We start from the raw sequence: 15,530 nt of genomic DNA, 5'->3' as shown, positions 1-15,530 counted from the left end.
TGGCTCGTTGTCCCAGTTTCTCCAATGGAATATTTGCCAAGTTAATAACTTTTCTGTTTCTATGATATACGACATGCTTGGTTCCTAGCCACGGGAAGACACGCCACATGGTTGTGGCGCCGATTCTGAGCTCCACACCCGCCACGCTACAATGGCGTGGTGAGTTGTGGCCAGGAACCAAATAACCTCTTAGTCTTCTAGGTTTATGGCAAGATCTATGAATGCCTCAACATATGCAAGTGTAGACAATTTTCATTTTATTTAACATCTTGGGTGATATCTTTGGTTTAAACTTTATTTGCTTGCTCTTTGGGTGAATGTTTGCGTCCCAAGATGTAGCTGGGTGTGAATCTCCCATGGTTATAGTAGCTGCCTGGATTAACTGTTAAGTTAAGCATGGTGCATGGACCCATGGTGCAAGTACCTCGTCCTTGTACCTCTGTTCGTCCACACACACTCTATTCCAGATGGGTACGGTGGTGATGCTGGTTCGAGTCGGTCACGGACTCATGGTGCACGATGTACCGACTGTACTCTTGCTGGGCCCAACGAGCTTTTTGTTTCTTTTTGGGCCACTGGACTGGACTCACCAGTGTATTTCTTTTGGTCCACCGGACTCGTAGTGAGTGTGTGGACCCATACCGTGTTTCTGTCTTACTAGGTCCAGGTTGTGGGCCAATTTCTTACCCCGATCATGATCCGTACTCGGTATGGGCCAAAAGCAAAAGGCCCTGCAGGAACAGCACAGCCCGAGATAGATGGCACGAATCATGCAGAGATCTCTAGCGTCCATTTCCGACTGAGCGCTGAGATAAAAAAATAAAGAGTAAATTGTACTTCAGATCCCTAAACTTGTCCCGCAGTTTTACCTAAATGCCTAAACTCTCAAATCGTCCGCTTGGATCCCTAAACGGTGGTAAGTGGTCCATCTAGATCCCAAACGCGCCACGTGAGCATCCAAAACAAACGTGGCATCCAAAACCGACATGGAATGCCACGTGGTGCCACACTGGCGAATATTTAAAAAATCCCACAGTAAAGTTCCATCTTCTCGCTCCTCTCTCCCTCTAAATGCTGAGTCGAGGGCTAGCTACCGCCGGTGGCTTGACCCACCCGTGGGCCGACAGCGTCGAGCCTGATGGCGACAGAGCGGAGCGGCACCACAGCCATCATGCCAAGGCGCAGCTGCGGCATGGCACAGGGCCACGCGGAGGCGGCCTGTGACACGCGGAGCGGCCGTAGGTCGGCCGCGGCGGTGCGAGAGGCTGTGGGAAAAAGGGTTGGGGAGGACGAGTGCGGTGGCGCGGTGCTCACCATGGGCTCGGCTCGGACAAAGGAAGGTCGGAGGCGGTTCGTCGGCGTCTGCTCGGAGCTCCGGCAGACTTCAATGGCAATCAGTCGGCGGAGGCGATTCCTGCCAGGAAACGGCTGGAACGGATGGGGAAAGTGGCGGGAAAGGTAAGAAGAGGAGGTAGGGGAGGCTCTCGCGCAGGGAATCAGAGAGGGAGGGAGTGCGGCCGGCGTATTGCGGGCGGCGACAGAGGGAGCTCAGCTCGCCCCAAGCTGGGAGAAGAGAGAAATGGGGAGATGGAGGGGAATAGCACTGGGGACAGCTGTTGCCGCGACGAGGCTACCGACGTCAGCGGCGGCGGTGTCGTCATGCGTGACGTGGTGGTGAGTGACGAGAGCATCAACGACGGTTGCGGCAAGAGCCCGGCAAAGCCACCCGACGGCCGCCCGAAGAAACCCAAGCCCCGCGAGGCCGCCGTCACCAGCACGCCCCCGATGTCTACCGTGCGGCCTGCGCATGCGCCACGACGCATAGGTAGAGCGCCTGCTGCCACCGCTCCACCTGGTCTAGGCTCCTCTTCAGCACCCCACCGGTCGCCACGGCCGTCCGGTGGAGCGTCCGTCGAGAGTGTCCAACATGGACAAGGTACTGACCTCACTGCGAATCCTGTAGTCCTTCCCCTGCACCAATCTGAGCTCATCATGCGATGTGAGGACCTTCAAACGACTAATTTGATTTGGGGGAGGAGATGAACAGAGAAGAAATGGAGAGGGGTAAATGCAAGGAGGAGCAAATGGGAGAAGATATAACTATATAAGGGGATTTTTGTAAATATTCGCCAGCGTGGCACCACGTGGCATGCCACGTCGGCGTTGGATGCTCGCGTGGTGTGTTTGGATTCTGGGATGGACCACTTAACACGGTTTAGGGACTCAAATGTGAGAGTTTGGGGATCTAGGTGAAACTGCGGTACAAGTTTGGGGATTTGGAGGATTTGGAGTGCAATTTACTCAAAAATAAAATAGCCGGCTATCATATTGAGAATGCGTTTTAAAAAATCTCAGCAAATTTGCATGAATTTCTACAAATATCAATCTTTCTACAATCTTGGTCATATATGGTGTTTATATTAGCAAGTATCAATCTTTCTACAATCTTATTATAAAGATGTTGATTTGAACTAGAAGTAGATTCATTCAAAGATAATGGTTCAAGTCACAAGCTCAAGAAAGTTGTACTCAAGTTATAGAAACCAAGTTCGCTGCACTACTTAGATTAAAAATGATCAAGGTACGACATGGTACACTTTTGAGAAACTCGAATGATTAAAATGTAATCTATCTTTGATCTTGAGTATAGGTGTGCAGTATTATCAAGAAGGATGCATCATATTGTATTTTGATTTTATCTCAGTGCTCAAGTAATCCAAGTAAGTTGAGAGAGACACAAAAGACTCGAGTGCATATTAGGTGGAATTAACAAAGGCAACCTGGAAGTTTCGGGTTTCCCAACCAGAAGTTTCGGGTTTTGCATATGTGGCACTAACAGCTAGTAGGTTTGAAAACTCGGAAGTTCCGGGTATGAAAATCCAAGAGTTCCGGGTTCTAACTGTCACATAATGGCTAGTTTCTTTAGACCCAGCTATTTATACTCTTGAGCCCCCTCCTTGGTGTGTTGATGTTCCAGCCATTACTCTGCTGCTTGCTGGTCGTCCTAAGAAAGCTTCATAGCCTTGTTGAGCTCTCCCCAACCTCTCTTTATGACATTGTGTGATTCGTGTAATATCTTAGCTTTGGCTCCTAGACGGTTAGGTGTTGCCCGGCGAGCTCCCAATCGTGTAGTGAACCGCGAGAAGTTTGCGCACGTTGCGCTTCGTCTCCGCAAGGAAAGAAGCAAGCTTAGTGAATTGGGGAAGTGGTTGGAAGAAGACCCGGCTCGGTGGAAGCGAGGTGAAATAGACTCACATCTTAAAGAGTTTCTCTAAAGAGTTTCTCAATGGAGAGTAGGATTTACTGTGCTTTAGTAGCAGTTTTGGTAGCAAGCAGTGAATTCGAACTTCGGTAAAAATAAATCTTTGTGTCCCCCACATTTTTGCCTCCCATTGCACTCTTTGTGATATTTGTTATATTGGTTGATCTACTTGGTTGGTAGTGTTTCTGTGTGCAGAAACTGTGTGGATCTATTTCAGAAACTTCACTAAGCATACTCTGCATTTGGGGGGTTTGAACTTACTCGCTCTAAATTTATTGTGTTCACTCTGCTATGTGTGAACTTGGAAGTTCTGATTTCCATAATCCGGAAGTTCCGAGTTCATCTACTGCCCTGCTCAAATCCGGAAGTTCCGGATTCACTAACCCGGAGGTTTCGGATTTGGCGGGAAGTGAATTTTATCCGTTGCCTTGGAGTGAGATGCGCTTATTCATTCTCCTCTTGGCGACATCACGGTCCTTTCATAAGCACACAGCACATGCAGACGACAGATGTGGAGCCGCTTGAGCGATCAACGGCATGGAGGGCACGTATAGCTCCCACTTCCCGGCAGATAGTGTGATGCGAAATGACCTGGGATGATGCGACATGACCTGGGAGGGGATGCTCCCTTTGTTCTCGTTGCCACGCCGTCTGAGAGCATGTTCCCTAGTAATCATGTTGTTTTACGGGGAAGGCGCACTGCCCACAGGTCTTATCCGGTTGTAGCAGGACGGGCGCATTAAATGCGCCATGAGGCGATCCCTTCTCCACGAAGGAACCGCCCCGTTCCGGGGAGGTGCTTAGTCTCCCACAGTCTCGGGTCCTATAGGAGACGCCTCAGTTTGGCCCATTACTGCTACTGCTAATGGGTTAGCAGAGCTTTTTAACCCATTTATCCTTGATTTGTCCAAAGCCGGGGGACCCTCGTTCCCTTATGATGAGGACATCTCTCATTTGCATACAATGCAAGGACCGATCACTAGAGCACGTGTGCGTCAGTTGGATCTCCAGGTACGTTCTAACCTTATCAATTATTTTTCAGAACTTACGCTTGGTTCCATGCATGTGTTATTGATTAGGAACGATGGAGAGGACCAGCAAGGACTTGGAGAAGGCGAAGGAGTCAAGGAGGAGGAGCTAGGACGTCCACACCAAGGAGGAGTCCATGTCCAACTCGACTTCGAATCCACCTCGGATTTCAGAACCTGACTTCACCAAAACTGACGCCCTGGCCACATACGGAGTCGGATTTAGACGTTCTATATGGTTGGAACCAGAATTTCATAGAGCTTCCAATGGTACCGGTCCCACCTCAAAATTCCTTCTGAGTTGATGGGAATCGTCGACACAAGTGGGCGTCCAAAATCTGTCGGGGTGCTGTGTCACCGTCTGTTGGGCCGTTGGCCTGTGTACCGTGTTGGAGCTCGTTAGGGTTGCGTCCAGGGGACTTGCACGCCCCTAACTCCCTTTTATTCAGTAGCCGTCGCCACTTTAGGGTTTGGATTTTGCTTAGATTCAATCTATCATCAAACAGTGTCGTCGTTCGTCGGTTTGTGAGACCCCATCTCATAATCAAGTTTGTTTGATTGCATCTCCTGTTCTTGCTTGTGTTCTTGATTGCGCTTGCAGGGATAAGCCTTCGTGGTGAGGTCATTCGTATGACACGGGTGATAACCAACGGAGCAGTGGTGCAGTGATTGCGAGGTTCTGTTCGTTCGGAGCTTTGGTTCATCAACGTCGAGTTCTCCACCAATCAAATTTACCGTAGGAAGATCGGGACTCATCCTCCTATCACCTTGCGCCGACACATGGCTATGGGAAGAAAGAAGGTGTACATATCGTAAGTTTAGGGATTTAAATGTGTAATTAACAAGTTCGGGGATCGGGACGACACTCGAAGATAAGTTTAGAAAGTTAAATATACAATTTGCGAGTTTAAAGATTGCAACACGAAGCTAAGTTTATGAAGCTAAATGTGCATTTTAAAGTTTGGGGATCGAAATGATATAACGTGGCAAATTTGAGGGCCGCTTGTGTAATTTACTCTTACAGAAAACCACGCCCAGTAAACCGATACGCCTACGCGTTGTCACTCTCGTTGTCTCGCGTCGTCTCCGCTCGTCCCCACCCAAACCACCCAAAGCGCACGGCTAGCTGCGCTGTCCGCGGCCGGGCCGAGGAAATCGAAGCTTCGTGCGAGCGCGACGCGGGGGAGAGCCGGGAGGGGAGAAGCCCCGAAACCGTCCCTACGGCGCCTCTCGGGCTCTTCCGGCCGGCGGCATGGAGAGCGCCGTGCTCGCTTGCGAGGCGACAGGTTCGGCGGCCGCGCCTGGGGCGGGAGGGGACGGAGGAGTCGGGGACGTGGTGAGGTTGAAGCGGTCGGCGCTCGCGGCGTGCCTCACGTGCCCACTCTGCGACCGCCTCCTCCGCGACGCCGCCACCATCACCGAGTGCCTCCACACCTGTGAGTACTCATCCGGTGCCGCCAACCTTCCGTAACTGCCGTGCGTGTAGGTCTGCTTGGGTTCTGTGGCTCAAAGCCCTTTTTGGGGGCTGCTGCGTCGTGAGACGTGGAAGGTGGTCCCGGCGATCGTCCCGCGCTTCAGATTTGAACTTTTTGCAGCTTAGGTCGTTGCAAGCTTTGAGAATTTCATGAGCCATTTTTGGTGTGTGAAATTCACATACTGTGTAAGTTTGTTGTGGAGAGGCTACGCGCTAATGCTCCGTTCCGGGATGGAAGGTTGGATTCACCTTTTTGCACTGTTTTTATTAGGGAATTGAGGTGATATGAGCGATCGATTGCATGAACAGTGGCGGGTTCTACCTATATACGCCGTGGTCCATGAGAAATCACATGGCTTCTGCTTTTACCAGGAGGATGTACTAGCTTTAATGTTCAATTAAATGTTTCTTATTCATGAAGGGTACTTAATATTTTCATTGGGGATTTGTGGTGATGGAGGCTTGCATTAACATCATAAACATGGGGAAGGGTTTTTTTCTAGATTGCTCCCGCTTATACGGCAAGATTTGTTGCGAGCCTTTCTACGAACGTGTTAGGAATAGGTGTATGTTCTTGGAGCTTTGTCGAGTGGGCTTGTTTTAAATAGTAACTATATGATTGTGTGGTTTGATGATTTTATAGTTCGCACCCAAGGTAAAAGTTAACATGGTAATCTTTTGATGCTTGCCATCTGAAATTAGTAAATGTTAGGAAGCGAGGGGCAACCTGTACCTTTAGAGGTCCTGTGAGTGTTCCAGTGTCTTTGTAAAGTTGGCCTTCTTGGTTAATGTACACTCTGCAATATGTTAAGCTGATACCTATGTGTGAATTATAAGGTTTTATACGGCAAAAATGTTTTTTTTTTGTTTATCCTGCTCTGGAGATTCTGCAATAACCTCCGAGAAATATTCTGTGTTACGTTCCTTGGTGAGGAAACGACTTATTTGTGGCGTGGTGCTATAGCATGTGGCCAAAGGGACTAAGGGAGAGCTGGAGAGGGGGAAGGACTTCTGTTAATGTTTTATAACTAATCAATGTGCTTAGCCTTAACAGTAAGATATGCTAACTAATTTGTAATCGCTGAATTTTTTTTTCTCATCAAGCCATGCAACCTTTCCCCTTTGGATGTGCCAGCTGTGTGATCTATATCTATATTAGATTTGTAACTTCCAAAAAATAAGGACTTCTATATCTATATTAGATTTGAACTTCCAAAAATTTTCTCTGTAAATCATAGTTGTGCCTCTGCCATTAATTTTATAAGTACTTTTAATCAGTTTGCAGGAAGTGCATATCGGAAGAGTTCATAAATAAGGAAGTCTGCTGCTGCCCTATTTGTAGCATTGATTTGGGCTGTGCTCCGTTGGAGAAACTCAGGTTTTGTTTCTATTTTCTTGAAATATTCACACTCATTTCATTCTATACTATTGCATTATCTTAGACTTTTCAACAAACTTAAGGCATTATTCAATTTAATTTTCTATCACTGCAAATTTACCTCTTTTGAGTTATGGCATCAGTATTGCTTAAGCTAGTGTGAGTGTGCAACATTGCACAACACATGCACCAAATCTGGGAGAATATTTTTCCAACACCTCCCCTCCCTGGTATTCAGAAGTGAGGTAGCCGGCCCTTAGCGATCTACTGTAGCATGTGCCGCACTGGCTTTTGACATTTTCTTGCATGAAACAACATGCCATGTTGGGTCATCTTGCTTTGACAATGCCATCATTTCGCTGTATTAGTTGCATGATTTCATCACTTAAATTGTTACCATTCCATGTAATCTCCTTCTGTACAACCTTGGCTACTGGATGGTCATAACATGCTATATGTATGTTTTCTGTCTTATGTGGTTATATTAGTTTTCTGGTTCCTCCGACCACAATAATGTGAAGATGATTAATTTTTAATTTCTGAAGTGCCTAGATTGCCCCATTAATTTTAACTCCAATAAATCATCCCTTTTTAGTTTCCAAGCAGCATATAATATATAGCATGTTAGGTTTTCTTGAAAGGTACTTGATCGATTTTATAATTTATGGCTCATGTCAACTAATTTGCTGTACAGAATTGATCATAGCCTACAATATGTAATGTCAAAGATATTTCCTAAGAAGCAAAAGGTTGAGGGCCCAGAAGTCACATCATCAGTTACATCACCTATCAAGTGGACTTACTCTCCGGAGTCGCTGGTGCTCCCGAGGGGAATCAAGGCCCTGTGTGCCGGGCCCGGATGCCAGGACATCATCAACACCAATTTGATGGATGACCCGAGACTGACAGCCGAGAACATAAAGGGCTTCAGAAAAGCCTACAATGAACTGTATGACTTTACCATGGTAAGTCCCGTGTACTTGTCTGCTTGTATGCGCTGTCGAATAGTTTTGACTCGATCTCTTCTCTTATGCAGGATGTGATCACTAACTCCCAGAAGAAATCAGAAAAACTGCGGGAAGTTGCGAGTGATCACCAAGAACTCGCTGCTTTGGAAAAGCGCGTCGACGACAAGAGGACGAAAAACTTGTGTCTCGAGAGAGCCAACTCCGAGCTCCAACGACAACTCGAGGAACAGAAGAGGGCGCTCGAGGCACAAAAGAGCATGCACCAGGAGCAGCTCAGAGAGCAAAAGAAAGCGCACCAAGGTAAGCCATTGCTCCCCTCGAGTACTTGTACTTATCAATTTATACTGGATTCTGAAAAAGCTCTTCACCACAGAACTTAGGAAAATGTTAATATATAAAGAAGAGCTGCTTACTGACGTGAACAACCTGCTGTATCGGCGTACAGATGACGTCGAGAGGTTGCAGAAGGTGATCGGCGACACTGAACGACAGTTCGTCGACTGTCTTCAGCAAATCAAGGCGCTGGGCGAGAAGGACGAGCAGCGGCAGAAGGAGCTAGAAGACCTCAGGGGGGCCGCCCGGGGGCTGGTGGAAGACCCATCCCGTATGTGCGCAGAAGAGCTTGGAGATGATGCTGCGCTTGGTCGCGTCAAGCGAATTCTGCTGGATGTGGATGCCGTCCCTTATGTTCCAGCGGGATTTACAGCCCAGAATCGACCACCATCGGTGAGTGTTTCGACTTCTCGACTTCCCCTTTTGATATGAAGAGTTAAGATAGATTAATTATCTTAACATAGGATGTAACGGCGTTGTATCGAAGTTACCCGCCGCAACCCGATCTGCCTCGAGCTTATCACCTGTTGCCCAGCGCTGCAGCCAAAGCACAGAAAGAAAAAATTGCTGGCAGCGAGTCGACCGCGGGTAACCAGGCAACCGGGGAGAGGGTGCAAGCAAACGACTCCTCCGGATCATCCGTGGAATTATCTGACGACGCACCTCTAATTCCCCAGCCGCGCCGGGAAATGCGGAAACGCAAAGCCAGCACCGCTGACCTCGCCGGGTAAGTTCTTGTCAAACTATAAAGGTATCGAGTTGTTTTGCTGAATACTGATAACAACACTGTTTTGCAGTCCTTCGTCTTCTTTGCCCAGCCCCCAGCGCCAGAGGGTAGCCGAAGTGCCCCCCACCGGGAATGATGCACCAGAAATCAGACCCACAGAAGCTGATAGGGCGGACCCGTCGCCTTCTCATACAGATGATGTAACAATCGCCGTGGCGGGCACTGTATCGGGGCAGCTCGCGCCCTCGACTGAAACAGCTCCACCGCCAGCAGTGGGTGCTGCGGCGATCGCCACGCCAGCGCTGCCAGTCCCCTCGACTTGTACACCTGCACCTCCGGCCACGAGTAGTGTGGTGAGGAAACCCCTGAAGCTGGTGTTGAGGAAACCAACAATGATCCGATCCCAAGTGTAAGTAACGCTCTGGACCCGGCCCTTGGCCATGTGTGGAAATCACAGTAAAGGTGTTGTGCTGCTGTTCTAAACAGATCAACAGCTGCGGTTACGCCGGAACTCGAGTTGGCTTCACCAGCCCCCGAGCCTTCGCCCGAGCAAGCCAACGCGCCGGAGCCAGCAGAGAGGGCAGATGTAGCCCTGCCAGGCTCACCGCTGCCCGAGCTCCAGCACGCGGAACTCGAAGCCGCTGGTGATGAGCAAGTCGAGGCCGCCGTTACCATACCCGCCGAAGTTGCCGGTAAAGGATCCAGCTGCCTTTTGCCGTAATCGTCGCTTTGTTAAACACTTGTCCTTTGCAGAAATCACACCGCCGTCAGTCTTGGAGGGTGCGGGTGCTTCTAACGAAGCAACCGTGCTGCCAACTCCTGGAGGAGAGAACGATGACACACTCCAAATGATGCACCTCCCAAGGGACGACCTGAGCCGCATGCGTCAAATAATCAACATTGCGATCGATAAGTTTGCCCTGGTAAATCTTGTCTAAATCGCTGGTAACTGTATGCTCAAGTTGTCTGTTCCTGACGTCCGGAATCGTGCAGGATATGAGCCAAAAAGCTGATGAGCGGGCAGTGAAGCTGGAGGAGTCCACCAGGCGTATCAACGAGCTAATGCAGGAGCGGGTCGGCTTCGAGCAAACCATCACCGAGCTCCAAGGCCGACTCAAGGAGCAGCGGAAAGCCCATCAAGGTACGAGGAATTCGATTCTCGAAATCGTACCCGCAGTCGATAACTCCATGGTCTGAAACCTGTTTATCATCGCAGAACTTAAAAAACTCGTAAATTATAAAGAGGAATTGCTTACTGATTTGAAGAACATGCTGTATCGCCGCGCAGATGAAGTCGAGAACCTGCGGAAAGTGATGGCCGACACGGAGAAGCAGTTCGTCGACTGTCTCCAGCAGATCAAGACTTTGGGCGAAGAAAGAGAGCAGCACCAGAAAGAACTCGATGATTTGAAGATGGCGGCCCAGGAACTTGTAGAGATGGTGGACCCTCGGGAAGACGGCACTGAAGACGGGCCACCACTACTAGATCGACTTCGCGGGGCGCCGCAAAAGATCCTCAACTTTATCACCGAGTCGGCCACATCATACGTGGGTCATGCTCTGGGCCTTGTGAAGTCCTTCTGGCCAAAGGCTCGGCTAGAAGTACTCGCGGAGGGTGTAGCTGCTGATTGTACTGACGAAAACTTCCGCGAGTATTTGCTAGAGGTCCGGCCGGTGGCTGAAAAAATTGTGGGAGACATGGTCCAGGATTGAACCGTTAGTGTACATGACTTTGTAATATAAGAAACTACCTTTGTTCTCTTGTAGACGTATATGAAGTCTAAGAGCCCTGTCTGCTTTATAGTAGGGACATGCTACCTCTGAGTGCAGCGACTCAGAGAGTAGTTGGTATAGCCCTTCACGAGAGCTCATCGGGTGAACTAGATAAGATCCAAGCGAAGGGATCCAATCGTGCCCGGAACGCGCGGTTTGTGGCGCGATGACTGGGATGCCCGTGGCAAACAGTCGAAAAACTACCCTGAAGTGTAACAACCGCAGGAGTAGCTTATCATGCGGACATGTCAAACAAGTTAGAGAGAACCCAAGCCAGACGGGCCTAACCATTTTGAAAAAACACGATTATCATCGCGACGACCCATGTGCCACTTAGCACGTAGTCGATTTGTATAAAGCTTGAGCGTGGCAAACGCCGCCGCATTGTATTCAAGAATTGACATTTCGAGTCATGTGGCACAAAGCCGCCATACTGACCCAGAAAAGAAAAAACTTGCCCTTGACGCATGCAGGAATTGAAAACGAGTCTGCTTAGGGGTAGAACCGTCGCAGGTGCTGGATATTCCACGAATTGGGTACATCCTGACCATCGGGGTGTTGTAGTCGATAAGATCCTGGTCTTGTAACCCTCTTGACGATGAACGATCCCTCCCATCTTGAGTTAAGCTTGTGCAAACCCGACTCATCCTGAACGCGACGAAGGACGAGGTCGCCTACGCTAAACGACCGTTCCTTAATGTTGCGATCATGATATCGTCGGATTCCCTGTAGGTAACGGGCTGACTGAATGAGAGCAGAGCAGCGAGCCTCTTCGACAGAATCCAGCTCGAGCTGTCGTGCTTCGTCCGCCTCGCCTTCTTTATACATCTCGACCCTTGGGGATTTCCACATGATGTCTGCTGGGAGAATTGCTTCGGAGCCGTAGACAAGAAAGAACGGGGTCTGCCCTGTGGCTTTGGACGGTTGAGTCCTGAGCCCCCAGATGACATGTGGCAACTCGTGAATCCACTTCCCTCCCTTCTTGCTGTTGGCATCGTAGAGTCTCTTCTTGAGGCCATCAATGATCAAGCCATTTGCCCGCTCGACTTGCCCATTTGCCCTTGGGTGTGCCACCGAAACATACTTGACCTCGATGGATGAATTTTCACAGAATTCCCAGAATTGATTGGCCGTGAAATTTGAACCCAAATCGGTGTTAATAGTGTTGGGGAAGCCGAACCGATGCAAGATATCGGAGATGAAGTCGACCACGCTGTCTGGAGTAAGCTTGGCGATCGGTTTGAACTCGATCCACTTGGTGAACTTGTCGATAGCCACCAAAACGTGAGTAAACCCTCTTGGCGCCGTTGTGAAGGGCCCAATCATATCAAGGCTCCAGCAAGCGAACGGCCAGGAAGGCGGTATAGTAATGAGGGTGTGGGCCGGGACATGAGTTTGCTTGCCAAAGAACTGGCAGTTCTGACATCTTCGCACCAAATCCTCGGCATCAGACACGGCGGTGGGCCACCAGAAGCCAGCTCGAAACGCTTTGCCTACTAGCGTGCGTGACGCTGCATGGTTACCGCATACTCCCTCGTGTATCTCTCGCAAAATATCCGGGCCTTCTTCTGTTGTGACGCACTTCATGAGTACTCCAGTTCGTGCGCCGCGCCGATAAAGTTTGTCTTCGATTAGGGCAAACCCCTTGCTCCGTCGCATGACGTGGGCGGCAGCAGCGCTCTTGGGGTCCACCCCTGCCGGTAATAGGAGATCTCGGATGAAGTCGATAAAGGGTCCTCTCCAGTCCTCGCCAACCAGCATAACCTCCCGTTCTGGCCATACAGAGCCAGTACCGGTGGAGATCTGTGGTGAAGGGCTGATGGATGGTTGCTTCAACTCTTGTACGAATACCCCGGCTGGGACTTGTGCTCGGGTTGATCCCAGCTTAGATAAGGCATCCGCGGCAACATTGTGCTCCCGTAGCACATGAAGAATTTCTAGGCCAGAAAATTTATTTTCTAGCTTGCGTACCTCTTGTACATAGGCTTCCATGGTCTCCTTGTTGCAGTCCCATTCCTTGTTGACTTGCTAAACGACCAAAAGTGAGTCGCTTGATCCCTAGTGATATCGCCAAACGAAGCCCGTGAAGCAAGGCTTCATACTCGGCTTCATTGTTGGATACCTCCCAGAGGATTTGGAGGACGTACTTGAGTTGTTCGCCTCTTGGGGAAATGAATAAAACTCCAGCGCCGCCGCCATCGAGCTTGAGAGAACCATCGAAGTACATGGTCCAATGCTCTGGCTTGTCAACTGGATTTGAAACTTGATTTTCACGCCACTCTGCCATGAAGTCGACTAGAGCTTGGGACTTGATTGCGGTACGTGGCTTGAAATCGATCGATAAAGCCCCCAGTTCTACTGCCCACTTTGAAATATGACCCGTGGCGTCCTGGTTGTGTAGGATATCCGCCAGTGGGTAGTCTGTGATCACGGTGATCTGGTACTCTTCAAAGTAGTGGCGTAATTTCCTTGAAGTAATCAGTATGCCATAGAGAAGCTTTTGGACCGCCGGGTACCGCACCTTGGATTCCGAGAGTACCTCACTGACAAAGTACACGGGCCTCTGCACGCCAAAAGCATGGCCCTCCTCGGATTGTTCGACGACAATGGCACTGCTAATAACATGGGTAGTTGCCGCAATGTAAAGTAAAAGGGTCTCACCCGGCAATGGAGCTGTGAGGATCGGGGGCGACTGTAGGTGTTGCTTGAGATCCTGCAGGGCCCGCTCGGCTTACTCTGTCCAGTGAAACTTGTCTTGACGCTTTAAGAGTCTGAAAAAAGGTAGTCCTCTCTCCCCGAGCCGGGAGATGAATCTGTTGAGAGCTGCCATGCACCCTGTAAGTTTCTGCACATCTTTGATTGTGGCAGGTGCCTCCATATCAGTGATGGCGGTAATCTTTTCAGGATTGGCCTCGATGCCCCGGTTACTGACTATGAACCCGAGCAATTTGCCTGATGGAACACCGAAAACGCACTTGGTCGGATTGAGCTTCCATCGGTACCTCCTTAGGCTGGCGAAAGTTTCCTCCAGATCCGCGATCAGGCCCTCGGGACTTCTGGTCTTCACGACCACGTCGTCCACGTAGGCCTCCACGTTCCGGTGTAACTGATCAGCGAAACACGTCTGAATTGCGCGCTGATAGGTGGCGCATGCGTTCTTCAACCCGAAGGACATGGTTTTATATGCATAAGTTCCAAACGAGGTGATAAACGCGGTCTTGATCTGGTCTTCCTCCTTGAGAGCAATCTGGTGGTACCCTGAATAACAATCAAGGAAACATAACAGTACGCAACCCGCGGTTGAGTCGACTACCTGATCGATGCGAGGGAGCCCAAAGTGATCTTTTGGGCAATGCTTGTTGAGATCGGTATAATCGACACACATTCTCCATTCTTTATTCTTTTTTAATACAAGAACCGGGTTAGCTACCCACTCTGGGTGGATTACCTCTTTAATGAATCCAGCCGCGAGGTGTTTAGCTATTTCCCGTTTGATAGCCTCCCGTTTATCAGGGGCAAAACGACGAAGTCGTTGCTTCTTTGGTACAGCTTGCGGATATACATTAAGACTATGCTCGATCAGCTCCTTGGTCACCCCTGGCATATCCGATGGTTTCCATGCGAATATGTCTCGGTTAGCCCGCAGGAAACTGATGAGCGCGAGTTCCTATTTGTCACCCAAGCCTGCGCCGATAATGGCTGTCTTGGATGAATCGCCTTCTCGGAGCTGGATCGTCTTGAGAGCCACATCGCCTGTCGACTTGACGCCTGATTGGCTCGCCTTCTTCGTCGGGATTTCCAGCTCGGCTTGAGAAAGTTGCTGTGCGGCCGCGAGTACTTCTTCGGAAGCATCTGGCACGCAGGAAGTCGATGCATACTGAATGGCCTCTTGATTGCAATCATAGGACTTCTTCAAGTCGCCTCGGAGCGTGAGCACGCCGCTGCGTCCTGGCATCTTGAGAAGTAAATAGATGTAATGTGGCACCGCCATGAACTTAGCGAGCGCCGACCTCCCCAGTATAGCATGGTAGGAAGATTCGAAGTTGGCCACCTCGAACTTGATGAACTCGGTTCGGTAATTCTCTCTCGTCCCAAAAGTGACTGGGAGAACGACCGTTCCAAGCGGGTCCGCGGCATTGCCAGGGACAATACCGTAAAAAGGAGCCTTGCTCGGTGTAAGCTTGTTGGTCAGGTCCAGACCCATCTTCTTCAGTGTACTGGCGAAGATAAGATTAAGTCCGCTCCCACCATCAATAAGAACCCGAGTGAGCTTAACTTCTGCGACCATGGGATCCAGCACCAGCGGAAACTTCCCAGGCTCAGAAAAGCTGGTCTACTGGTCAGCACGGGAAAACGAAATGGGGACCTCCGACCATCGGAGTGGTCGTGGTACCACCGACTCAATGGATAGAATTTCCCGTAGCAGCAACTTCTGTTCTCGCCTGGAGCAAAAATCTTCATCGCCACCAAAGATGACATGGACGGTTTTGGAGGCATCCTGGAACTTGGGCATCTCATATTTATCGTCTTGATCCTCGTCTTCGGGCTCTTTGCCCGTTGACTTGTTCTTCTTGCCGTTTCCAGGGA

General features: G+C 49.8%; 1 protein-coding gene across 1 annotated transcript; it reads left to right on the top strand.

Annotated features, from left to right (window-relative positions):
* Positions 1–8,778: 8,778 nt before the first annotated feature.
* LOC112875973 (translation initiation factor IF-2-like) lies at positions 8,779–10,954 on the top strand. The gene is made up of 7 exons (XM_025939987.1): positions 8,779–8,836; positions 8,908–9,170; positions 9,241–9,579; positions 9,657–9,862; positions 9,924–10,093; positions 10,164–10,311; positions 10,459–10,954. Exons 2-7 carry the CDS (start codon positions 9,133–9,135, stop codon positions 10,881–10,883), a joined length of 1,326 nt encoding a protein of 441 aa, XP_025795772.1. The 5' UTR covers positions 8,779–8,836; positions 8,908–9,132; the 3' UTR covers positions 10,884–10,954.
* The last annotated feature ends 4,576 nt before the right edge of the window (positions 10,955–15,530 follow it).

Source organism: Panicum hallii, chromosome 9 (assembly GCF_002211085.1).
Source record: "Panicum hallii strain FIL2 chromosome 9, PHallii_v3.1, whole genome shotgun sequence".
Taxonomy (NCBI): Eukaryota; Viridiplantae; Streptophyta; class Magnoliopsida; order Poales; family Poaceae; genus Panicum; species Panicum hallii.
Note: the sequence above shows the minus strand (reverse complement) of the source record. Positions and strands in the feature narration are given on the sequence as shown.